At 45.4% G+C, this 26,057-nt stretch overlaps 1 protein-coding gene across 1 annotated transcript; it reads right to left on the bottom strand.

The window, feature by feature from the left end:
• Positions 1–1,135: 1,135 nt before the first annotated feature.
• Positions 1,136–25,708, bottom strand: LOC146207660 (uncharacterized). The gene is made up of 8 exons (XM_084589503.1): positions 25,580–25,708; positions 24,983–25,209; positions 24,792–24,875; positions 24,583–24,732; positions 24,405–24,512; positions 21,583–21,807; positions 6,391–6,583; positions 1,136–3,209 (listed from the first exon to the last, which is right to left on the bottom strand). Exons 2-8 carry the CDS (start codon positions 25,203–25,205, stop codon positions 2,891–2,893), a joined length of 1,302 nt encoding a protein of 433 aa, XP_084445629.1. The 5' UTR covers positions 25,206–25,209; positions 25,580–25,708; the 3' UTR covers positions 1,136–2,890.
• Between the last annotated feature and the right edge of the window lie 349 nt (positions 25,709–26,057).

The raw sequence follows: 26,057 nt of genomic DNA on the forward strand, positions 1-26,057 counted from the left end.
GCTGTACTGACGCCGGGTGTTCACTTCCTCTACACTGCGTGCGCGCCCAGTCGATCGGGGCACATGCAACTCTGTGAAATCCTAGGCATTAAAATCCCTGTCTGTCATTTCGTACACCGTACACAAGCTAGCATGCCCTTGCTGGGTGATTGTGCCAAAATGCTGGTTTAAATTCTTGTCCTACGTTAAAAATAAAAGCCATGCTACCTCTCTTCCGTTCATCCCACTGCATTAATTACCCTCGTACACATAGAAAACAGCACCGAAATAATGTTAGTCTTCTCAGCTGAACTATCCATATGTCTTGGCAGTTAAAGCACTCAGTAGCTGAGCCCACGCAGTATGTGCGTTCGAACTCAAGCACGGCAGCAGCTTTTCAATGGAAGAGAAATCAATGGAGGTGAAAAGCAAGACGCCAGTGTCTCTGCGATTCCACTGCACGTTGGTAAAAATTTTGAGCCTGAGAGCAAGGCGTCCTTTCAATTTGAGACATTAAACCTTATAAAACCAAAACCTATCTATTCGCGAAGGCTGAATGAGTCTGCATTAGCTAATTTGCACTCTTCCCCATCTCCTCTTGCAACGCCACCATTCTCCAAATCTGTCACATCCTTCAAGCATTCCACACTGGAAGAGCAGCACTTGTTTCAGGCGAAATTCCTAGAACCACTTTTGCTATAAAATGCTCGAAGCTTGGTGCTGATGCGGTCAGCAGCAAAAACTACCCCATAAAAGCCTGGCTGCCAATAACGCCATGCATTGCATACCCACCTGTAGAGAAAAACTTCATGGCAGTCATTTTGCTCAAGCTTGGAAACTTTGAACAGTGACCCACTGTTTCAAAGACAGCTTCACAGCACCACCACAATTGATCTCTGCTGTTTATGTATTGCTTGTCATTTAGCACAGTTTTCTTAAAGAGCAATCTCATGCCTTAGAGGAGAGACTGCTTCTATGGCCATTCCATAAACCGGCTTAAATCCAAGCTTGACAGAGACCCAGCAACGTTGAAACTCCGCCGCACAATTATGTGCAGTGTTCCTGACAGTGTGTACCTATCTCAAAATGCACCTGTTGCTGTTTACTTCCCTGAAAGGATTCACTGTATGCAACCAGAAAAATGAGTTGCTCTCACTAATTGTAGTACCCTATGTTTATTCAACATAAAAATGTGTACACCACAGGAGCCATCAGGGTGCCCTACAAACGCACATACCTAGCATATTTTTTAAGAACTCGCTGCTCAGAGGAAATAGAAATCACGCAATGCCAAACTGCTTTCTGCTGGCTGGCTGCAGACAGGAGGCAGCACACCACCAAAGTTTTGTAGACCGAATCCAAATTAAGGTTATACAATTATGTACAAAAGCCAAGCATAACAGTGTGTGGAATGTAAAAGATTAAGCAGCTAGGTTTATATAGTGGGAAGAAAAAAAAATGCAAGCAGGCCAGGCAGGAGAGACATGAACTGTGGTCCATCGATCATGTTTTACAAAAAAATAAACTTCCTTCAAGCAGCATTCACTCAAATTCAACAAGACACGAGATATGCAGTATATATGCAGTTTGTTCCTGCTTGCTTTAATCAGTCGAGGCTTCAGCGCAGTCTGTATGATAGTACTACCTTGTTACATTAACAACCAACAAAGTTAAACAACGAAAAGTCCACGCCATCTGGAAGTGGGCAGTTCCAAGTGTAAAGTAAACACTGACCGTACACGCTACACACAAGCTCCTGCTATCGAAATTTTGACCTGGTTGGCTAGCAAGGAAGAGCAAGCCAATAAGAGGTTTGTGACTTATACATATTAGAAGTACATTAATAGCAACAGCAAGCCATAATGAAAGAAAAAAAAGAATGTTCTTGTAGCAGCTTTCTATAAGCACTTTAGGCAGGAGACCACAGGAACGCACTGCTAATGTGAATAAAAAAGGACAAAAAAAACAAAGGCACCTCTCAAGCAAGAACGTTAAGGATTACGATTAAATTTCTCACCAAGCTCAGGCACCTAAAAACGTAGTAGCACAGATCTGCTGCACTTCGAAAAGGCCTGATTTAAGCAGAAAATTTAGGCTGGATGTAAAAACAGCAAGCAGACTGCATCAAGGTGAGTGCAAATTTACAGTGCTCGAGTAAATCACAGTGACCGAGCTGCCAGCTATCCAAATACCACTTAGAGATTCAGCTTGCAAAAGCTTCACTACAAGTCTTACATTTGTTCATGCCCCCAGAAATATCAAAGGAAAGCCTATAATCTTAAAAAGCCTCAGACGATCTGTTCACACTTTTTCTTAGATGCTCAAAATCTCAGCTCTGTAGTGATCCCGACTTGCTTTGAGTATCACAATAGCGACAAGCAAAAATAAATCAGAACCAGCTGCCACTTAAAGCATTCATCCAGTGTAAAAACCTGCCACCTTTCATTCCTTTGTTTATGTCGATAACGAGAAATGCAAACATAGAAGGCATCTCCACTATTTAACACCAGTTTAGAGGCAGCTTTAGCTCCTTTAGTGAAAAAGCGCGAGTTTTCACTGCAGTAACTTGCGATCTTCAAACCACGCCAGCCGTGCAATTTGTTTTTGCTGTACAAAAATGGCATAGGACTGTAGCGATTTTGGTGGTTTCACACATCTAGGACTTTAGTTAACTGCTCTCTCTGGATTTCAAAGAAAATTCCTTGCTTTACAGTGGCTAGTGGTCCTCAAGCTTGCTCGTGCACAAAATAACCACCCCTCTTCACATCCCCGCATTGCGGGTAATTCTACACTCTCATCAGATAAGCGTGCTCCCTTCTCTCTTTCGCTCTTCTTTAACCTTTACAGGAAGAAACAGAGAGAGCGCGAGGAAGCAAAGGAGCCGCGGTGGCTATCGTCCTGCTTCCCATCGTTATTGGTATCCCTGGGGGTAGGTGGGAGCTGGTCGGGGGTATGAAGTGGGCAGAGAGCCACCCCTTGCGTAAGGGTTGCCGGCACCAGACGGGGTTGGGCTAGGGTTCGAGTGATATGGGCCGGCCTGCGAGGAGGGCGCGGAGTGAGGCGGGTAGCCCGGGTAGGCCTGCGACACGGGCGGAGCGCCGTAAGGTGGCTGCTGCTGTTGCGGTGGCTGTCCCGGCTGCGGTGGCCCCTGTGGCAAGCCCTGTGCTGGTGGAGCCACGCCCGGTGGAGCTACTACTCCCGGCGGGAACTGCTGACCAGGGTGAGGCATGCTTTTGAGGAAAAAGAAGAAAGAAGGGCGTGGAAGTTGGTGTTGTTCGACAAGTAGGGGCAGCCTCTCTTATACCAAGCAAAGCACCACAACTTCTTACAGCTTTGAACTTCTCATCCATGAGATTTCAGCTCAAAGCACAGCATGTTACTTGCTTTTTGATGATCATCTAGAGCAGGCAACTTTTTTTAAAGTGACAGTCATTTAAGGCAAGGGCATTTAACCAAGGCAAGTGAGATTGCCACTAGTATTATAGGGTATCATCATCGGAACAGAAAAAAAAAAAAAAAAAAAAAAAGAACCATGAAAAAAATCAGGACTAAGGAACACACACAAACACAGAACAAGCGCTGTCCTGTGGCAAACCAGGTAATCTGTCCCTAAAACAGGCGCATTTGCTGCAACAGGAGAAATTTTCATCCAAACACATATATACAATTAGCACCTTGACAAGCCATCATATGTGGCGTTGCAGGCGATGCAAGAAGCAGAGAAAACCAGTGATGTTTACAGACGTTTTTTCCAACCTGGACGTCACCCATTTGACAAAATTCAAAACAGCCAACTTTGAAATTTGAACTCGCAAACATCACCTCAAGGTCTTCAATGTTGGTGGCCAACATGCAAACAGATTTTCTATTAACCATAGCTGGTGCCAAGGCTTTCCCAAAATCTCTATGCCCATCCTCGCTCCATCATAAACAACCTCTCTAGGCACTTGCAAAATGCGAGCGCCTCTCTTGGACTAACACTCCTGAAGCATTTTTCATTTTCGCTTCATGGCAAATACCTCCTCTAAATGACAGTTCCTACAAACTGCATCTACCACATAGCCACGTCCTGGCAAATTCGAAGCAAGCTGTGCTATGATATCACCACCTACTACATTGAAGTCAGGTGGTACCAATGAAGCAAAGGACAATTTACAAGCTGTAGTGGTAGACGAGAGATTCCCCAGCCAAGCGTTTCCCAAGATGCGAGGCGATAAACGGTTTCTTGGTACACTGCGTGAAAGTGTGCGATTCCTAGTGAGTATGCTGAGCTGGTGGCTGTTGGTGCAGATGAACAGTGCCACGGCCTTTGCGGACACACATATGGACATTTCTTGCTGCAATTCTTGCCCACGACTGTGATGGAGAAGCGTTCGTTGTCCCACTGCCCGAGTGACCTTTCATCATGTAACACTGAATAAGATCAAAGTTGATTAGCCCAGCCGGATGAAAGCTCCTGTCAAGCCTACACTTATGATCGTTTTTGTCCTTTGCATGTTTTCAGGTCGCTTCTATGTTGTGGGTTGAGTGTTTCAATGCGTTCAGCCAATGTTCACGGAAGTGTTCTGCCCTTCTATCACACTGAGTAATTCTTATATGCCCAAGGCAGGTGTTGCAATTTTACTGAAGCATATTATATGTTGCATCGTTTAGCAGTCGTTATTGTGTTTGACAGCAGTCTGTAGAAACACATTACGTGTTATTTTCTGTGCACATTGGGAACTTTGTATCTGTGTTTGTGCTCACTTATCTGTGAACCCCACAAGCCTATTGTCCATAAACATACTGCCTACAAACTCCCTACACGGTGAACACCGCCTCTGTAATTATGAAATTTCACCACATCCTGGTGTGAGGTTCGCTTATTGGCTCACGTGTGTAGCTTCAACCTCTGTATTCTTGTGCCAGTGCTTCAAAGCTGTGTCTATGTTGTGTTGCTGCATACGTGTACAGTGACTGCTTATTGACAGAATGCACCACCCCAGTGCTAGTGATTAGAGCAGTTACAATGTCTTGAAAAAGGTGTAGTGTGGTGATGTGGATAATGTTTTAGCTCGAGGAGAGGCAGTGCAGAAGAAGATGAAAATGTTTGCTGGTATTCCACGTATGTCTAGCCTGGAGTTTTGGTCCACGTTGAGCATACTCAGGTTCTGACGATAGGAGCAGGCAGGAACGGACTTCCACTTCTCAGGACCATACCAACAGCCACGTCTCCACAGTGTCAATCATGACGTCGGATCCATCGATGTGAGCCAACGGGCCAGTCATCATCTTTTACGCATTGTAGTAGCACGCCAGTTGTTTGGTGTCTCTAGGCTTACAGTGATTCACAACAAAGCTGTAGCGAAGAAGGTTGAATACTTCAGACACTGCTAGTCATAAAATGTTTAACCCTGCCGAGAGTTTACCATCAGACAATAGCAGTATATTAAAACGAACATGTATAATTGATTTCTGCAAGCTTTTCGACAGTGATGTGCAAAGAAAAAGTAGCCCCTACTAAGGCCATCCCCCGATGGCCACAAGTTGCTTGTGTGGAGCTCCGCTCATACTTTTGGTCAAGCCATTCATTGCAAGCACCGAATCTTAAAAGACTTGGGATGATGTGATGCCTGTCACTAAAGCAATACAGTGATGTGATCAAGCAACTGATAGCAACCTGTTCCACTCGGGACAGTTAACTCGCATCAATCATCGGCTGCACATAGCGTTGTCCCGTACTTTCTAGTGCATAACACATTTGACAGTTTTGCCGAGGTTGCGCTAACTTGGTATTAAAATGCGTGTTGCGAAATGAGAAAGGAATGCATAGTTAGGGCTGTGCTGTAATAAAAAAATTATAAAAAAAAAAAATGCCAGTCCTGCATATGGTCCACACCTCAACAGAACCACGGAAAGAAATGTGCAGCCCTTACACCCTTACATGAGTATAGTTAAACTAAAAGTGAAATTCGTTTGTACCGACAGGTTACCCCAATCTAATGATAAAGAGGCTACTCTAAGGGGAAATGCAGCTTTTACAGACCGAGAAATTAAACACGTGTACCGCTGTACCGCTGCTATACTGGGTGTTTTCACAAGCGAACTGTGACTATGCCAACACTGCTTTATTTTGAATGCAGATGCCAGAGCCTAGGCCACACCGTCATTGAATCCACTTCCATGCAGTGATCACTAAGTCCTTTTCATTATTGCCACGACTCGAGTTCTAGTTAAGTGGCTGGAAAAGAGACGTCCTAATTCTAAATACATTTCTCTCAGTAGCATCCCCTGCTGCCAAACAATTTCCACTAAAAGCCAAGCAACTGATTTTAACTATGAATAAAAATACTAGGTGAATCTGTCCACAGAGCCACTTATTAAAACTGCCAGCTTTACAGACCCCTTTCGACCGAGTCGCTTTCACCTCACCTCTGCGCAACTGATGTCTGGGGGTATCCGGGCTGACTGTAAGGCCCTTGTAGGGGCTGACCGGGCACACCGGGAGTGGGCACGGGGCCGGGCCTCGACGTTGGCAGGGGAGGACCACCATAAGCTCCAGCGGGAACCTGCGCCTGCTGCTGGGCAGATGGCGGCTGCGGCTGCTGCTGTGCAGGAGGGTGTCCTACCCATACAGGATGAAGACAGACAAAAAGCACATGTATTTCACGCCCCGCAAGCAGTTTTCAGACTGAATGCAAATGCATGGCAGCGCTGAACTCTTGCCAAGTTCATACACCAAACTACATTTACCATATCACGTGCAATTTTTTGTTTCCATAAAAAATGAATATATTTCTCAATCAGATTATCATTTTGAGGCCTCAGGAAAGACAATCTTAGTTTTACGACGCAATATACTGATGGTCAAATTTGTTTTAGTCGTGTGCAAAATTATTTTGTGCAAAATTATTTCGACGTGCTGTGTATGTGCCACGCCAAGTGAGTAGTGACTGACTCAACATGTGTTTCACAACCAGCACTCTCACTTCCTCGAATGTGATCTTCTAAGACAAAAAGTTCACAAGGGCTGTCATAAAGAGGGTTTCAGCCTCTATTTATGCAAACAACCTTCATCAAGTGGCGACAAAGCGACAGTGAAGGCCGCTCCCTGCTACTTCTGACTTATTTCTCAGTCACCTGCTGATGAAAGAATTGGTTTGTCCTGAAATGTTGGGCGATGATAAAGTTTTTTGTTGGTGTTATAGTTTCTTAAAGTATAGTACACAGCTGTGTGCACAGAATGTCAGAGGAATAGACAACAAAGTGCATTAAAAAGCTCCTCTTAATGATAATTATGCATGATTCCAACAATATACTGGTCCCCTCAGAGTTTAAAATTATCGAGGGCCGACTGCAGTGCAATTCAAGAGCTTGAGGTCGTTACTAGAAATTTTTCATTTTCAGAACAAAAAAGCAGTTGGTCCTGTGACAACCTTTATACACTGAAGCCTTGTGGTATGCCCCAGTCATTCACGACCGACTTTTTTTTGCTTTCATTCCCTGTACTGTGCGATGTGGGTGCACGTTAAAGAACTTCAGGTAATGAAACTTCCCGGAGCCTTCCACATTGGAGTTCCTCATAGCATAAGTCGCATTGACATGTTAGCCATATTAGTTCATATAAGCTTAAAGTGTACTGAGATTACGCATGTGCAGGTGACGCAGGACCTCAACTTCAATTTCGTACAAAGTAATAAAAAATGGGACAAAACGGCAGGAGCGAGGAAGCAAGAATTTATGGGTAGATGACTACTAATGGCACTTCATGTCTACACAGAGACTGACCACAAAGTGAAAGATGTGACCTCGGCTCCACAACTTTTCCAAGTCCAGCAGAAGCCATAGTAATGTTTTATAGCTCTGATTTTTCCAATATACAACTACGTTTCATCAAAGTGCTTCCGTATTATAAGCTAAACATACAAACAAAACTACGCAAAAAAGATATAGAAATGTACTGCTCGTGACATCATGGGCACTACAAAAGTGTTGTGTTGTGTTGTTTTATGGCACATAGGCGGCTAAGGCCCTCATGCGCCAAACTCTGGGTTTATATATCTGTTTGGTGAAAGGAAGCAAGTGATTATTTTAATACACTAGAGAAGGTTAAGAACATTGGCATCTTTTAAGAAATCAACGAGAGAGGACATTTTAACCAGTGAATTTTCTCGCAAGAGTAAGCTAGGGTGTAGGGGAATGTAGTTGTCATAGAACTGTGGGAAATGCTTTCTTTCTAAGTTGATCCAGTTTTGTACAGGATATTAAGATGTGGTTTATGGTGACCACCTCTCCGCAGTGTTCGCATACGAGTTTGCCTTTCTTTGCTAGAATGAAGTTACAGGTCAGGTGGGTGTGTCCGATACAAAGGCGGCATAAGATTACCTCAATAAAACATTCTTGATGGCTGCATGTTTTCAGTTCTTCTATAACTGGCTTTACTAGGTGTAGCTTGTTATTTTTTCGTTATCCTATGCACCCTGTCACTTTTGTCTGTTTTCTTTGCATGAATTTTATGGCATCATTGTGTGGAATTCTCACTTTCTGTACTTGAGCCTTGTAGACGGCCGCGGCACATGCATCAGCCCTCTTGTTACCGCTGATTCCAACGTGGCCTGGCACCCAGCAAAATTTGATATTAAGTCCTTGTGCTTTTGCTATCACTATGTAATGAACTATGTCCCCTACTAAAGGTTCTGTTGCATTTTTTTTATATAGTGATGTGAGTACGCTCAGAGAGACTGTATAGATGATACTGTTTTCAATGTTTTTGTTGACTATTTTTTCTATTGCTAGGGATATGGCGTAGCATTCGGCAGTAAATACTGAGGCACACTGTGGTAATCTTACTGTATTTTCTTGTTTGTCTTCTATTATACAACTGCCTACATGAAATATTGTCTTCGAACCATCTGGATGAAATGCCTTGTGATCACTGTATTTCTCATTTAATGCCAAGAACTCTTGTATAATGTGTTCATGCGGTGTTTGTGCTCTGCAAAAGTGAGTAGTGAGGTCACATACAGTAGTGAAGTTGTACCAAGATGGCAGTGGGTCAGGTCTCCGTGCAATATCAGGAAGTGCATCCAGCAAGTTGAGATCCTGGCACTGCTCTTCAAAACGGAGTATGAGAGGTCCGATGGATCAGGGTTTATTGATGTACAGTGTTCTTGAGGGGCAGTTTGTAAGTATGGATTAACAGATATGTTTCGGTAACGAACGAATTTTGAGAGCGTATGAAAGTGTAAGCATGGTCCTCCTGTCTTTTAGTGGCGGTTCGTTTGCTTCGACATAAAGGCTTGTTACAGGCAATGTCCTGTATGCACCAGTTGAAAGAATCAGATATAGGTTATGTACTGGGCCCAGTCGTTTAGGATATGACTGTCTTGCTGACCCATAGACCACGCACCCGTAATCTAAACAGGAGCGTACTACTGAGCAATAAATATTGAAGAAGACATTTATTAAAGCCCCAGTGTCTCCTTGAGAGTACTTTAAGGTTGTTGAGAGCTCGAGAGGCTTTGACTCGAGAGGCTTTGACAGGTTGGTTATGTGCGAAAGTAACGTGCGCTTCTTGTCAAACGTTAGTCCTAGAGATTTCTGTTCTTGCTTTATCGGGAGTATGGTTTTATTTAGGTGCAGGGTGGGATTGAATTGCAGGCCTCTCCTGAGAGAGCAAAGAACGGCAACTGTTTTCTGTGAGGAAAACCTCAATCCATTTTTCTCTGCCCAATTGCTAAGTTTCTTTAATGCTAGTTGCATCTGTCGTTCACATGCCGATAGGCTGGATGATGTGCATGCGATTTGGAGGTCATCGACATAAAGTGAGTATATATCCAGACTGTGGGATTACTTTGGCTATGGAATTCGTTTTTTACGATGAAAAGCGTAGTACTTAATATGCATCCTTGCGCTACTCCGTTCTCTTGTGTAAAGTTCCGAGGTGTACTTGGAACGAACGGTCGGACAAAAAATCTTTAAAGCAGTTTAACATTCTGCCGCAGATGCCAATGCCTGCGAGTATCCCAAATCTCCAGGTGCTGTCGTACGCTTTTTCCATATCAAAGAAAACTGCGAGACAGTGCTGTTTATGTATGAAGGTTTGTCGGACTGCGTTTTCAAGCCGAACTAGATGATCCAGTGCTGAACAAGCTCTTCTGAATTCGCACTGGTAAGCATCAAGGAGTTCACGAACTTCAAGAATAAACATTAACCTTGTACTGACTATGCTTTCGAATGATTTGGCAAGGCAGCTTGTTAAGGCTATTGGCCTGTAGCTAGTAGGAGTTCAGCAGTTTTCCAGGTTTCAGAAATGGTACAATGACAGCCTTCTTCCAAGCATCGGGGATTTTGTCTGACACCCAAATTTTGTTAAAACAGTTCAGGAGTGCTTCTACTGCAGGTTCGTACAGATGGGCTAGCATTTGATAGTGTATCTCATCGGGGCCTGATGCAGTTTTCTTTCTAAGTTATTGTAGGGTTTGTTGGTGTAGCTATTTGTAGGAAGGCTGTTTTTCTTCTGCGTTTTTCTGCTTTAAGAAATAGTCTGTGTAATGTATGGAGCTAGAAACATGAGCGAAGTGCTCTCCCAGTAAGTCAGCCTGCTCGAGAATACTTGCTTGTGCATCAGGGGGTGTAAGAAAAGGAACTGCAAAAGGAGACAATTTGCCATCGAGTTTGCGGACTTGCTCCCACATTTTCTTTGCTGTGACGGAACTGTTCATTGCAGACACATAACCTTGCCAAGATCTTTTTTCAGCATCACATCGGATATTTCGAGCCTTAGCCCTTACTATTTTTAAATTTAATTAGGTTTTCTTGTGTAGGGTATCGACGAAAAATTCCCGACTTTGTACTGCTTCTTTTTTGTCTCTCTACATTCCTTTGTATACCAGATCTCTCCATTCCTTCGTACTACTCCAGAAGTCTGGGGAATGGCTAAATGAGCAGCAGCAATGATATTTTTGTGAACATTTCATTTAGCTTTAACATCGAAGCTGTCCGAAAAGATTTTTTCTAAAGCGGCATGTTTTTGGAAGAGTGCCCAGTCGGCTAGATATAGTTTCCAACGCTGTGGTTTAGTAAAGGTGATTAATGGTGAGGATGTTTGACTGATAATGATGGGAAGATGATCGCTCCCATAAGCGTTGTCAATACCATTCCATTTAAAATCAGTGAAAAGGCTTGATGAACAACAGGACAGACCAATGCAACTCATTTTTCCAGTGCTTGGAGAACAGTAAGTGTGTTTACCTGTGTTCAGGAGGCAAACATTGTTGCTGAGAATAAAATCTTCTAAAACCCAACCTCTGGCGTCCATTTGTTCACTTTCCCAAAAGGATGAATGAATATTAAAATGCCTTACTAAAATATATGGCTCCGGTAGTTGCATTAAAATTGTTTGTAAATCATGAACTGTAATAGTTAAATGAGGTTTGATGTATAAAGAACATATCGTTATCGTTTTAAAATGCACCACGGTGACTGCAACAGCTTCAAATGAGGTTTTAAGGTTGATTATTCGTGTTGCAACGCCACCTTGGACCACGATAGCAGTGCCTCCAGAGAGCCCGCTTGAATCCTGCCGGTCACAACGGAAGACTTTATACTTTTTAAGAAAGTTTTTGTTCTGTGGTTCGAGATTAGTCTCCTGGAGACACAACGCAACTGGAGAAAATTAATTTAAAATGTCAGTTACATCAGTGTCGTTGTGTAAAAGCCCGCGACAGTTCCAGTGAACTAGAAATGCCATGATGGCGGATTAGTTGGGGATAGGGTTAAAAACCTATGTTGTTTTGGGTCTTTTGGACCCGTTATTCGGACTTCGTCCCTTCTTTTACGCTCGAGAGAGTTTTGCCGCCGCTGCTGCGGGGGCGAGAGGGGAGATGTGTCCATCACATCCTCAGATGTGTTGGACCCTCGTGCAGAAGGTACGGGTACACTTGTTTTCAACCTCACCCCTTGGGACCTGGCTGACCTGGGGGTCGGCGTGGCCTGTTTTGAGGGGTGGTGGAGCAGCACCAGCTACTTCCACCAGGGGCGCTGATGGCACCGCCCCGGGCTCACTGTGTGGCCTCGGTAGGTGCTGAAGACCCCTGTGGTGCCGCGCCCTGCTGCACCACAGCGGAGTACAATGGGTTTTGAATCAACAACCGATTGCTAGCTTCAATGAATGCGATATTGAAGCGAAAACCTTCACTAGGCCAGTCAACAACGAGGTGAGCGTGACATCGCCGTCAGAAAAAGCCACAGCTGCGCATGCGCGAAACTGCATGACGTCAGAGTAGAGGCGCAGGTGGCCGAGCCGTCGCTGCCGCTGCCGCAGCTCTGAGAGAACCGTGTGATGTCAGATGAGAGGCGCATACTGGCTCTGCAGCGCGCTGCTGCAGATACGCGGCTGTGGTCGGAGAGGTCGGTATATATGTAGGAGCTCTCTAAGGGGAGCGCAGGCGGCCATGGAAGACGACGATGCTGAAGTGGTGGCGTGGAAATTGGCCGAGAAGGAGCGGAGAAATGCCAGGCGTAGGGCTCAACAAGCTGCTGAAACGCTGGAAAAGCGGGAGGCTTGCCTTGTTACATGGCGACAAAGAGACGCTGAGCGTCGTTTGAGTGCGGCGAGCACGACAACGAAGATTCCGAACGTAGAAAAGAACGATATAATGAGAGGCGTCAAGACAAACGAGCAGTGGAGATCCCTAAACAAAGAGAGGAGCGCCTGGCGAAATGATGACAAGAGGCTCAAAGACAGCTTTCAACTGCCACCAGTTTTAACAGTGAGCAGAGTGAAAGTGACGAGGCCATTGACGACGAACTGAACAGTCGCCAGTGTAGAGACTACACATTGAAAGTGTGTGAAAGCGCTGGCGCTACAAAGAAGTTTAAGACTGAATTTGAGGACAATCCATTCGGTCATGTATGTGATGTCTGCGAAAGACTGTGGCATCTACGAGATTTAAGACCGGTAAGTGATGCCATGCGCGTAACATTGAACTTGGCGTCTGTGCAACTGAGTGAAACTGTGGTGAAAGTGTGTGCAACGTGCAGAGCGTCTCTAGTTAAACAGAAAGTTCCTCTGTTCAGTATTACCAACGGATATCGCTATCCGCCTAAGCCGTTAGGTTAGCCAGTGTTGAATGATATGGCAGAGCGTTTGACATCCCCTCGCATACCGTTTGTACAAATTAGGCGGCTTCTCAATTGGCGAAACAGACAGCTTGGCATAAAAGGACTAGTGGTTAACATTCCCGTTGAAACTGATGTAATGCTAAAGCAGTTGCCACGGGACATCGAAGATGATAAGACCATTGTGGTAAATTTGAAAAGGAGACTGTTTTCCAAGACGATCTATCTCTCTAATGTGGTGCCTCGGGATACGTTAGGACCATGGGTCGAGTTGCTTAGAGAGCCCCCGTTATAAAAGAATTACGGCATAAAGATAGACGACGCACGTCTACACAAGTTGTACGCTTCAGCACAAGAGCCAAACGAGGAGGAAAGAAACCATAAGCTAAGCCATGGCATCGCCGAAGCTTTCCGCTTCTGATATCCGGACTTAACAGACTGAAGTCCCAGCCAATTGTTTTCTTTTACTTGAGAGTGATAATGCCTTTTTCTGTTTTCCACACAGGGCAGCTGCGCGAGTAGGCAGGATGGTTGCCCTTGCAGTTCGCACGAAGATGGGGTTGGTTCTGGCAGTCATCAGTGGCGTGTTCGTGTGCAGCGCACTTTGCACAGGTGAGTCGGCCTCGGCAGCTTTGTGCGCCATGGCCATACTTTTGGCAATTAAAGCAGCGTCTCGGGTTCGGAATGTAAGGCCTGAGGCTGGATTTTCGTGTGCCCTACCTGGAGTTGGGAAGTGTGCTCAGTGTGAAGGTGAGGACAACGTGCTTTGTTTCGATTCCTTGTTATCACGCCTTATTTTGATTCGGTATACATTTGTCACGTTTTTCTCTTACCACAAACAGTGTTTAATGATCGGTGTGGGTGACTCCTGAGAGCTTCTCGTACTGATGGTGGTATAACACTTCCAAAAGCAGATCTCGATTTGTTAGCTTTTTTATTTTATATCCTCGGCCTATGCTGTCGGTTAGGGTGTTTGCAACAGTGAATGGTGAAACTTGCCTAGCAGTTTTTTCTGCATGCTCACTGTGGATTACATGGAATCGGGGGAAAGTGGCCTTGCTTTTCAAAAAGAATTGGGCAGTTTGGTTGGTGCGCCCTCGTTTCGGAGGGCGATGGGATAATGAAGAGGAACTAGCCATAAGCATGTTGTATTTTTTGGTCAAAGTGGCAGCCACCCACCATGGAGCCCAAGGGGACGCAACAGGAACTTTAAAGGCTGTCCTGCCGACGCCAGCCGTACACCCTGACTAACCAAACATGGCATAACACAGGATGGTTAGTCACACAAGGTTAACCCTCGCCGCCATGAAGTAAAAAGAAGTGAAGAAGGTGGGAGAAGACAGGACAGTTTTAAGGAAGAAGATAGGAAAGTAAAAGATGCAGGGGAGGACAGGAAAAGGCGACTGCCGATTTCCCCCGGTCGGGCCAGGCCGGAGGTGCCGTCTATGGGAAGTGTGGGCCAAAGTGGTGTGTTGCCTCCGCCAAGAGCGCTGGCTCAACCAACAGGATCCCCTTTTCCCCAGACACGACGATGCCACATAAGATTAAGCGTGAGTGCTCGGGGTCCGTGATGTCGCACAGAAAACGCAAACATCTGCTTTAGCAGATGCCCCCTGCGAAGGCACTAGAAAAGTAGCCCCTGGATATATACATATTAGCAGAGGTATTTTTGCAATGATTGATGATTGCAAGTGACTTCTTGGGCACGCTAGGATGTTTATTGCAAATCTCTGCTCTTTCCTTTAATAGCTGCACTACACGTGGCACATAATACAATTGGGCGCAGACTCTTGGGGCTCTGGTGTGCATAACAACTGACGAATATTAACTTAACCAGGACAGCCTACCAGATGGCACTCACTTCAGTGTGAGGAATTGTGGGCATGCCCTTGACCCCACAATGCCTCCTCTTTTCCAGTGCAGCAGTGACGTACAGATGACGCACATGCAGTATTATTAAAAATCCGGAGGGCTGTGCAGGCACACAAAACCTGCAATTAGTACCAACAGATGACTAAAATTGTCCCCCCCCCCCCCCCCCACCCTAAGCTTTACAGTTTGATCACTCACACTTGGGCCAGCATTCCTGAGCAGCCTATTGGTCGTGCTTTAAAGAAATGTGGGGTACAGAACACATTCCATCGTACTGAAGACAAGCTTATGCGCGAAGGTGCAAAGATATCTCCGACGAGGGACTCTGGGAAGACAGTACACCAGACAACAATCACTAAATAGCCAACGCCATCCTAATGGATGCTTTCAATAAACTTTCCTGACGCCCATTATAGATAATTTTTTTTCTTTTGTGTTCGCTATCTATAGTTTCAGCGTACTAGAAGAACATGAATGTACATGACGAAAATATGTGTAAGTGTTACAATGTGATGCATCCCCAAATAAAAATAAAAGACCAGTAACGCGCAAAGCACCATTTGAAACAACATGACTCTGTGCCCGACTACAGCCGCGGGATGGCATGATTTCAAGGAAGCCAAAGCTATGCCGCAGAGCTGTACTTCGGAAGTGAGGGACTAAGGCTGTCGTTGTGCCTGTCACAGCAAGCACGAATTGCATGCGCGCCACTCTTCCACTACATTCAGATGTAGGACTATTTCGGCGACCGCTGGCTGCATGGGTCATACCTCGCTGTGAAGCCAGTGATCCCCCCCCGTGCCTGAATCAACTAGCGTCCAACGAGATTGACTTACACTGTCCTGAACCATACTCCTAGTCCGAATTAATGAGGGTCAAAAATGGCTGACGCAAAGTGACCACAACGATGCAAGCATGCGTGCTTTATTCTTTCAAGTTGTTCTGAAGATGACGCATCTCTCAAGGCAGGTACAGTGACCGAAAATTATTGTAGTGGCACGTATTCACTGTTCAACACCATCCATTGTTCCTCAGCCCATCTCACCATCTCACCTCCTGCGCTCCTGCGTCAGTTCCCAAAGCCATAAAAAAGCATCGCTTTGCCCTAATGGCATTACCGCACATGTTGATTCTATGAAAGAAGAGCAACTGTGAAATGCTGCTACCCGCGAAAGTTATATGAAATCCGCAATGGCTGGCCAGAAGTTCATACATACAAAAAATACCGAAATTTCTGAATGTACACTGATCGAATACATACAACAAGTGCATGCGACTGAAATAGCAATCGCTATCTCAAACCAGTTCAAATGTTCAGACGTCCTCTGAAAGTCTCGACATGTAGGAGAGATAAAATGCTGTGCATGTTTGGCCTATTTGGTGCAAATTGGCACAATGTTGGCCAATACGCCGTATTTACTCGCATAATGATCGCACTTGCGTAATGACCACACCCCGAACTTGCTTCCGCAACCGTTTTTGTTTTCATGTCCTGCACTGTCATAGCAGCAGCCGCTTGTTGGTTGATCTGCAGCCATCCTGCAGCGAATGCATTCCGACAAGCTCCCACTATTTCTTGAGCGCTTCAGCAGCGTGCTTTGTGGTTTTGTATAAGCTTACACCATTTCACCATGGGGCAGCATGCCAGTTACACCGCCACGTTCAAGCTCAAGGCTGTTGATTATGCCCTGGAGCATGGCAACCGCTCTGCTGGCAAGCATTTCGGTGTCGACGAAATCCGGATACGCTATTGGAAGAAGCAGCGCGAGAAGCTGATGGCTACAAACAAGACTCGCCGGGCTTTCCGAGGACCCAAAACGAGCAAGTTCCTCATGTTGAGGAGGCCATCCTAAAATGCGTGAGGGCCCTGCGCAAAGATGGTTGTGCAGTATCATTAGAAATGATACAGACGCAGGCGCGTACAACTGCCGAGAAGCTGGGAATCGCCGCAAAGGATTTCCGCGCTAGCTCCGGTTGGACGACTCTCTTTATGCGATGGAATGGACTTTCGCTGAGGTGGCGGACGTCGTTGTGCCAGCGGCTCCCATCCGCGTATGAAAGCAAAGTGATAAACTTCCATCACTTCGTCACTAGGCTTCGCAAAAGAAGTGGTCACCCCATGTCACAAATTGTTCCCTTCTTGTACCCTTCCTATTCAAAGTTGTGTTTCGGGGCATGTCAAAGGTCAACGAACAAAAAGGGTGCTCGGAGCGTTTACGTGAAGCCGTCTGGCGCAGAAAAGCAGTGATGCACAGTCATGCTTGCTGTGACGGCCAACAGGCAGAAGCTGCCACCATAAGTCATCCTCAAACGGAAGACTGTTCCGAAGTAAAACTTTCCCCGTGGCATCCATATACGTGCACAAATGAAAGGATGGATGACTGCAGACCTGATGGTCGACTGGATTAAGAATGTTTGGGGACGAAGACCAGTAGCGCTTCTGCTTCCCTCGCTTCTGGTTTCGGAGTTTCAGGGGTCACCTTATGGACAGCGTGCGTGCTAAGCTTAAAGGGCCACTGTCCAGGGAAGGCCCTTTTAAGCAGAGGAGCCCAGTGTTTCGATAAGGTAGCGGAGATAGTCTGTGCAAAATGCTACAGCGACACGCGCGCCGCAAAGCATCAAAAATACAGTTCAAAGCTCTCTCATGCTCTCCTTTGGGAAGCCAGCTTCCCCGTTTCCTGCGCTGGCCCGAAGAGCCACAGTAATGACGTACGTACCGCGAATGACGTCCATTGGTTCGTCTCGCTGACTGACGGGAGAAGGATGGGTGTCTACCGCTCGCTACACGCTTTTCCCTCGCCACGGCCAGACTGAATCCAGCGGCGCGCGCTCCCCTGGCCGTCTTTTTTTTTTTTTTTTTTTTTTTTTTTTTTTTTTTTTTTTCTTGCGCTCGCGGAGTGCCACGCCCCACCTCCCGCCAAACGAGGAGGAGGAAGGGGAATTTGTGCTGCGGAGGCTAGACGACCTCAGGCAGGAGAGTGAAAAACCTTTGCGAGGGAACGGAAGGAGAGAAGCATGACAGAATCGGGTGATTGCGGTGGCTGTAACTGCGTTATTAGTTACTGTTTTCAAAAACATTTTGCAGCCTTGCGTTCTAGGGGCGAAGTCTCCCAGTCACCGGGGAAGAAAATATTTTCGACCAGAGTGTGGACACTGGGCCTTTAACTGCGCACAGACATTGCAGCGATTCCTGGAGGTCTGACTTGCTGCAGCCTCTCGACGTGTCGCTGAACCAACCGTTCAAGGACAACGTTCGAAGACTTTATGCAGAGTGGATGGCGATGGGCCAGCATGATTTGATGCCAAGCGGAAAGATCGGAAGGCCATCTGTGGAGATGCTTTGCTCGTGGATCGCAGAAGCGTGGCGCAGTATTCCCGATGATGTAATGGCCAAGAGCTTCAAGAAGACAGGCATATCGAAAATTTGGATGGAACAGAAGACGACTTTCTGTGGGACTGGGAAGATGCTCCCAGCGACGACACTGCCGTTTCCGATGATGAGTCGTGCAGCAATGAAAGTGAGGATGGCGAGGATTCAGACTCGGATTATAGTACTGAACAAGAAATAATAAATGGGCATTGTGCAATTCATGTGATGCCTATACAATGTGTGCATTTATTGTGAAGGTAAGCCTTACTCAACTTTTATCTTTGGTTGTAATCGAGATATCTGTTCTAAGACGTCAGACCTGCAACTTGTTTGCGTTTTCGGTGCTCAAAAACATTTTGTGCACAATTTACCCCGCGTAATGATCGCACTCTGAAATTTGTGTCAGTTTTTGAGAAAACAAAAACAAAAAGGTGCGATCATTATGCGAGTAAATATGGTAATGCTGCTGACACAGCATGGTAAAGAAAATTGTATTTGTATCAAAATGGCACAATTCGCACAGCCGACTCTCGTCTGCACTTTTCACCAGGCAAGCAGTATGCCAATAGTCCAACTCGCCTATCACCTTCAGTCACGAATTACTTTGAGTTAAGAAAGAGGAGAGAATTTTCAAACTTCTTTTTTTCCAAGGAACATGTCAAAGATTGCACAGAAAACATTCCTACTCTCCAAGATGATTAATTACTAAATCTCTATTGGCTCCTCACATATGCACAAAAATAAGTACTGCATACAAATAAGTCAGCTTATTTTGACCCTTTTGAAGTAATAATGGCTGCTAAATAGAAAAATGAAGTCATACACTGGTATGGTTTGGTTTATGGGGTTCAACGTCCGAAATCGGCGCAGGCTATGAGAGATGGTGTAGTGGGGGGCTCCCGAAATGTCGACCACCTGGGGTTCGTGCACAGCATGTGGGCGCCTCGTTTTTCGCCTCCATCGAAAAGCAGCCACCACGAACGGGACTCTATCCTGCATCCACTGCGCCACCACGGCGGGGCTGAAGACGTACAGTCGTGAGCAAAAGTGATAAACCCTTAGCCTGCGAAGGAGCCTCTGAAAACTGCATCCAAATGCTATGTAGCCACAGTGGCAGGTACAGCAACAACAACACGTGCATGTTGATTAAAAAGGGGCGCCGCCACTATTGTGTCAATCCAGGATAGCTGCTGCTAAATGGTGTTGCAAGGCAGTTTTCCTGAGCTCCGAAATCGGCAAAGTGTTCTATACCACTTTTGCCCATAACTGTAGATAGAGCAAAGCAACATCAGGACTGCTAAAAAGAGACAAGTAAATTATCCCCTGGAAATACTGCTGAAATGCTTTTTTTCAGTGAAGATCGCAAAATGAATGTCCTCGATCCATTCCACATTCAAAGCCTCCGCCTCCCCTCCTTGCAGGCGGCATCTGTCACCCTTACTACACTTCACCCGTAGCCATACCTCTCCTCCAAGCCAGCTGCACGCACAACTGCACAGCGTACACTGTGGCCCACACCAACGGGAAATCAAACGTCAACTACATTGCGTAGTTTCGTTTTCACATCTCCAGTTTGCGTTAGTGTTTGAGCCTATCATGAGGCTTGCTTGCAGTCAAGCAAAACTGAGATAACGAGGGCTTAGCAGGATGCAAGCCATCGTGACTGCTGCATTTGTAGCAGCATTGAAAAGCCAGTGCTTTGCATTAAGACATACAACTTGGGAACATGGAAGGAATGTTCCTGCCAGAGTTGCAGCTCAAGTTCCCCTGTTTGTGTCCGCTTCACAAGCTGTCCTGTTGCACTTTGCCAGCATCGTCCCACAGCTTGCCCCACCATAGCACACAGACCTCGGACATCACTTCTACAGTAAGGAAGTACCTTGCCACATTAACTGCACCTTAAAAGCATTCACTAAGCACCTTTGTCATGCCACCATTAAGTCAAACTGTCAATCAAACTTTTTCATTGAACAAAATTATGTCCGAAAAATTATGAACAATTCCACAAGAAGATTACTACAGCAGAACCTCGTTGTTGTGCTCCCGGGTGCTGCATTTTTCCGGCTGTAACGTTGTGGGTGAGTCCCGGCATGACTCCCATAGGGATTAGCATACTTGCCAGGTTCACAGAGAAGGCATTAGAGAGATCTGATCGGACCAAGGGGGGTGAGATGAGAGAGAAAGGAGTTACCAGTCATTTATAATGACTAAGTTGATTTTATTTAGTTCAAAAGAATCTGGTTTTTCTGTTCAAACCACCGATGTACCACATCAAGCTCACTGTTGGGGAATCTCAAATGTGTCAGATGCTGCCCTCTTCAAAAATTCCTTCGAGTACTGTCAAGCGTAACGTTTGCCCCAGAGCGACATTTTGCCAAAAGAATGTGTCCGAGAGTTGTGTCGGACATGGATGATCGGAACTGGGTGAGATTGTTTTATTACAGTGCTGAACTGCTTCTCACACTCAGCATTGCTGTGTGGTATAAAGAGGATTCCGAGCATTACTGCTGAGATATGGCTAAATTTCGTTTACCTATCTGCGCCTTTCAGGTGGGACATGGCGCTCCAATGCTTGTCAACACGTTGCGCTTATAGCACATCCTGAGGAATGTCAAACGCCTGAAGTTTGACAAATTCCATTTCAAGAGAATTCAAAGCTTGGTCCTTCGACTCTTGCTGCTTTAGTGGCAGTAAAGCCTAAACCGCTCCATAAAGAAAAGGAGATTCTGAAAGGTCACAGTGTCGATGGACTTCAGATCTGCAACTCTAGAATTACTGCAGTGTCAGCCAAAGGGAATTTGAGGCGAATATAATCGCAGGCAGTGACCATGTGTTTCCGAGCGGCCTCATAAAATTGTTCTTGCTCACTTGGCTCGAGTTCATGATATTCGCACGCTTCTACTTTAAAGCAATTTGCTGCATGCTTTCTAATACAATATATGTGCTCACACTGACTTCTCTCTTTTGAGAGTGCTTCAAGTGAAAGGAAACAATGCAATCTGAACCATGCACTTTTGATAAACGCACCAATTGTAAAAACAGACGAAAAGCCGTTTCCATGGCACTAACAGTTTGCCCGTGGCTACTGCCTTTGCAATTCTGTTGCCCGCTATGGCGAACAAACTTCACACTGACAAGTTTTAAGAGCATCTGGTGAAACCATGAATGAGTGGGCACAGGAGCATGATGCAAACAAAATGATTCTGGGACAGTTATCGCTGGCAAAATCTCCAGAGAGAAAACCCACAAAGGTCACTGACCTTGAGGTGCATAAGCCTGCTGTGCTCCGGGCTGGCCGATGTATCCAACTGGAGGCTGGCCAGGGTGTTGAGGATAATGGTGTGGTTGCTGATGCATTTGCTGCTGCTGCTGTTGTAAGGCCTGAAACTGCTGCTGCTGTTGCTGCTGCTGGTGTATCTTTTGAGTGGCTGTGGCCGAGTCCAGACTTGAAATGCTGTCTGGGGTACCCACACGGCCATTTTCGCCTGCAACGTGATAGGTGTGAGCCAGAGGTGCCGGCTCTTGCATCATTTAAGTTAAGCTAGTTTTAAAGTGGTACAGACAGTGGATAGCAAAACTAGGAGAAAGCTGGTTGATCGACTCCCAACTGGCTGAATCTGGTGGGATAAGCCTCGAGGAACAGTTGACCAGTTGCCCCATGCTAGTAGCAGCAGAACATTCCATTGCAAGTCGGACAAGTTATAAGAATGGCTTCAATGACAGAAAAATGGCCCGTGAAAATCAACACCAGGAGCAGTGGTAGGACAACACTGAGCAATAAAAAGGCCACCATTTCAACTTGGCGTTCAAGTGACTGACTCTAAAGGCAAATCATTAAAGGGCATAACAGTTAAAATTCAGTACAAATAGATGAATATGAGCTATGAAATCACTAACTCGACCAGTTCAGCATCATTACATTCCAGCTCCAGGGATTCTTTGAGGTTATCAATCCGTAACGAAACTTCTACAGCTTTCTCTGTTGCTTTTAATCCATTAAGTTTGGCAGCCACACGTCACTGTATTATGGCACTAACTGATTTCAAACTTTGCTGCATCGGTGGTCTCTGCTCAGATTATTTCTACAATTTTCGATGTCATAAACATTCGCCATGTGTTAATACCCGCTCCTTACTTCACTGACAAAATTTTAAGGTGTGTCATAAAAGGACTGAGTCTCTATTCTAGCAATATTTTTGATGCTATCTCTGTCACAGGAAGTACCACCCCTGACAACTGACCGAGTTCCGGTTTGCTGTTCTCGCTGTTTGAAAATGCTTCCACTCGGTATTTTAAGATATGGTTTACTCTTGCGGAAAGATGGAACTTGAAGGAGAGCGATGCAACTGTAAACTCAATATGCTTTAATTATGCTGGAGTTGCCCTTTTTAATGTTACTCTAAAAAACAACTCCACTCAACTTTCGTTTTCAGTAAAACTCGATTTTATGGCTCTTTGCGGCTATGTTTAGCTTTGTTTAGCAGAAAAAGATTCATTTAGTGCCAAGAAAATTATGACAGTCATTTTTTCTGGTTTCCCCCCCAAATTCATGACATCAAGACCACAAAGGGCTCAATGATCACCCTTCGGATGAGAATGACAGCAACGCTTTAGGAATCTGTGAGCAAAAACGTTTCGACGTGCTGTAGTCTTCTTGTGAAAACGACAACTGCTGGAACATTTTCTTTAAGGCGGAAGCCTTTAATGCCTCATACTGTCACACTGTGTCCACGTTCGGGTGCATGCCTTATATGGGCATATGCCAATCACCATTGAATCGATACTTAATAGCAATCGGATGATATCAGAACATGATTTAAGGCAGTTTCAAGATAATTTCATGATAAATTACGACTAATAATAAAATAATTAAGCAGATGCCCATAGGAACCCATGCATTTGGAGGTCATTGCAACCATCACTAACCATCACTTACTAGTTAAAGGGTGTTCAACCAACACTAACCGGACATTAACTAGTACTCAGAAAGTGCAAGTCATGGTTAACTACCACTAACCAATAGTAATGGTGAGATGTCTTGAGACGTCCATAGCCGTCCCATGGTCATGATCGGCCGCGACGTCATGACCGAATGTGACGTCCGGTCATGACGTCATGACTGGTGATGACGTCGCCAGGAGATTCACACACATAAGAAACCGACTCTGTCAAGCGTTCGATCCAGGCGTCTGTGAGGCGCCTTTCATTTGGCGCTTCCTCGAACGCCACACCACAGAGCATATATAGAAATAGACGCAGTTCAGCAGGCATCAGCGGCGTTTAAAATTGGTAGACAGCAAAGAAAAGGCGCCGTATCTGTCACAATTCTAGTCGATCCCAAACGGTCTCGCAGTCAATGCCTAAGCAGCACAGCAGAGAAGGCTTCGGCCTTGAAGCAATTTGATGAGCCAAAGTGCCCCATTAACTTTTTTTTTCCATTTTTACCTCTGCTGGCTTACAAAATCCATTTTCAGTGAAATGAGTTTTTGACCTCAAAATGCAGTACTCTTATCGACCCAGACTATGCTTGAATACAGCGATTAGTCAGTGAGGGCATTTCCCACATTAGTACTACATAAAGGCACTGTTCCTGTTTATACACATTAGTACGTAGTAGGCCCCCGTGCAAAACAGATGGGACTCATTTACAGCTTAGCTGAAAGTATTCATCACCCTACTGACCTTCAAGCAGCTGAAAACATTTACATCGAAAACATTGTTACACATTCACACATTTCCAAATCGAAGTGACGTGGCACCTAGGCCGATTTTCTGAATGCTTTTTCATTTAGAGAGAGTAGTCATTGTTGAACCAATTTTGTTTGTCAGGGAAATTGCACGATCTTAGATGTTGTAGCCAATGGTACAGCACAGGTACACAGCAGCTTACTGCATGTTAATATGATGTCTTGCTTTACATTGCAATGCCCTTAAGCATGTGAACTCCCGCTTTTAAAATTACAGCTGTAGTGTTCCCATGAGCACATAGTTGTTATCCTCACAAACGCATAGCGCTGTTCGCGAGAAGTGGGTGTGATATGCATACGCCATCGGCTTGGCTCAGTGAAAGTTGCGGATGTACCTTTAGGCTTTGCTTGGGCACTAGCCTCATCACCAGAGGCTTGCTTGGTGGCAAGTGGGTCGAACTCTTTCGGTGCGACAGTATTTGTGGCCTTCAGCGGGGCTGTCCCTGCAACAAAATGCCCATCAAACATCAAGTAAAAATCCTAAAGCAAGCAAAAACTCAGCACTTGACTAACCTGCATTATCTTCTGGCTCAGAGCTGTTGGAGACAAAGTGACGGGGCTCGAATCTATCCAACAGACGGTTCACAACATTTCTAATTTCTTGCAGCTCTTTCCTGAGATGCTTAATTTCGTCCGGCTCCAGTGGAACTGGCTGATGGTTCACTGCATAAGTCAAATGTCTCAGTGGTGATGCAATGTTAAAGTTATTGCTAAGAACTTACCGAATAATGTAAGCTTCAGTATCCGACTGCATTGGATCGCAAAAGACAAGTCCGAGCTGTCGAAGATGGTAATCAGGTCTCCATCTGCGTGAGCCAAAACCGGCAACCAAAGCAAGGTTGGCAACAAGCGATAAGGACACGCCCAAAATTCCAAGATTATGATGCCCCCAAAATGACACACCAGCACTTGCCTTCATCCTTGTACTTCACAGTGACTTCATCGCTGTTGGAAAGCTTGCCACGGAAGACTCGCTGCATCATGAGAATGATTTCATCGTATGTGATGTCTTCGTTGTGTATGGGGATGCGGCGTATGTCATCGCCCAACTGAGCTTTTATTATAAGTTTTCCACTTAAATCCAGTTGAGGAAATGTGCTCCCTTCCTCATTGGCGGACGTATGGTAGGTATTCATCTTGCTGCAGGAGATAACGGCAAAGACAACTGTTACTGGAGTAACCTGCTTGATAGCCGGAACGCGTAAACAATTTAAGTGCAATGACATTCCCCGCAGCAACACCATTGCAGCCACAGCATAGCGACCAAGTCGAACATGGTGTCATGACGATAAAATGCGAACAACAAGCTTAGTTCAGCAATGGGAAGTCAGTACACCCGGTAAATGTAACACTGATTAGCTACTTTAGCCTCTGACGTGATATTCACTCCGTATTGCACCTGTTCTAAACCAATGTTTATATAAAGGCCAACAAGAAGAAAGATTCGTTGGCTATACGTACATTTATTCAATGTTTGATGCTTAATAATAACGACAAAATTGTGTCTTACCCGTAGCTGTTACAGCATAAACAGTGCGCAGTTCCTGCCTTTACCCTCCAAAGAGACACGACGGCTTTGTCAACTCAGCACTCACCGTTGCCAATGGGAAAACGCTACCGCGCCAAACTAGAGAGAGCTCGAGCATACTCTCAATCACCATGCTCTCAATTATCGAGTGGTGTTTAATTTTGTTTTTAGTTGTACCCTACTATAGTTGTTACTGGGACGTTAAATGAAGACACATTTAGATAACAAACTTCCAGATGATTATTATGCAACTGCTAGTCAGCTCAATCATTTTCCGCCACAAAAAACCGAAACCGAAACTCCAAGCTTCAACACATCTGCACAGAGCACGTGCGCAAGCAATCTGCGATTAATAAAAGCCACGGTTACGCTTCAGTGCCTAGAATACATATTCTAGGTACTGTAGTTACGCTGTTAGTTACGCTGTGGACGATAGCCGTGGGTTGTACTAGAGTAAAGC

Source organism: Amblyomma maculatum, chromosome 1 (assembly GCF_055883805.1).
Source record: "Amblyomma maculatum isolate TAMU_Amacu chromosome 1, ASM5588380v1, whole genome shotgun sequence".
Lineage (NCBI taxonomy): Eukaryota > Metazoa > Arthropoda > Arachnida > Ixodida > Ixodidae > Amblyomma > Amblyomma maculatum.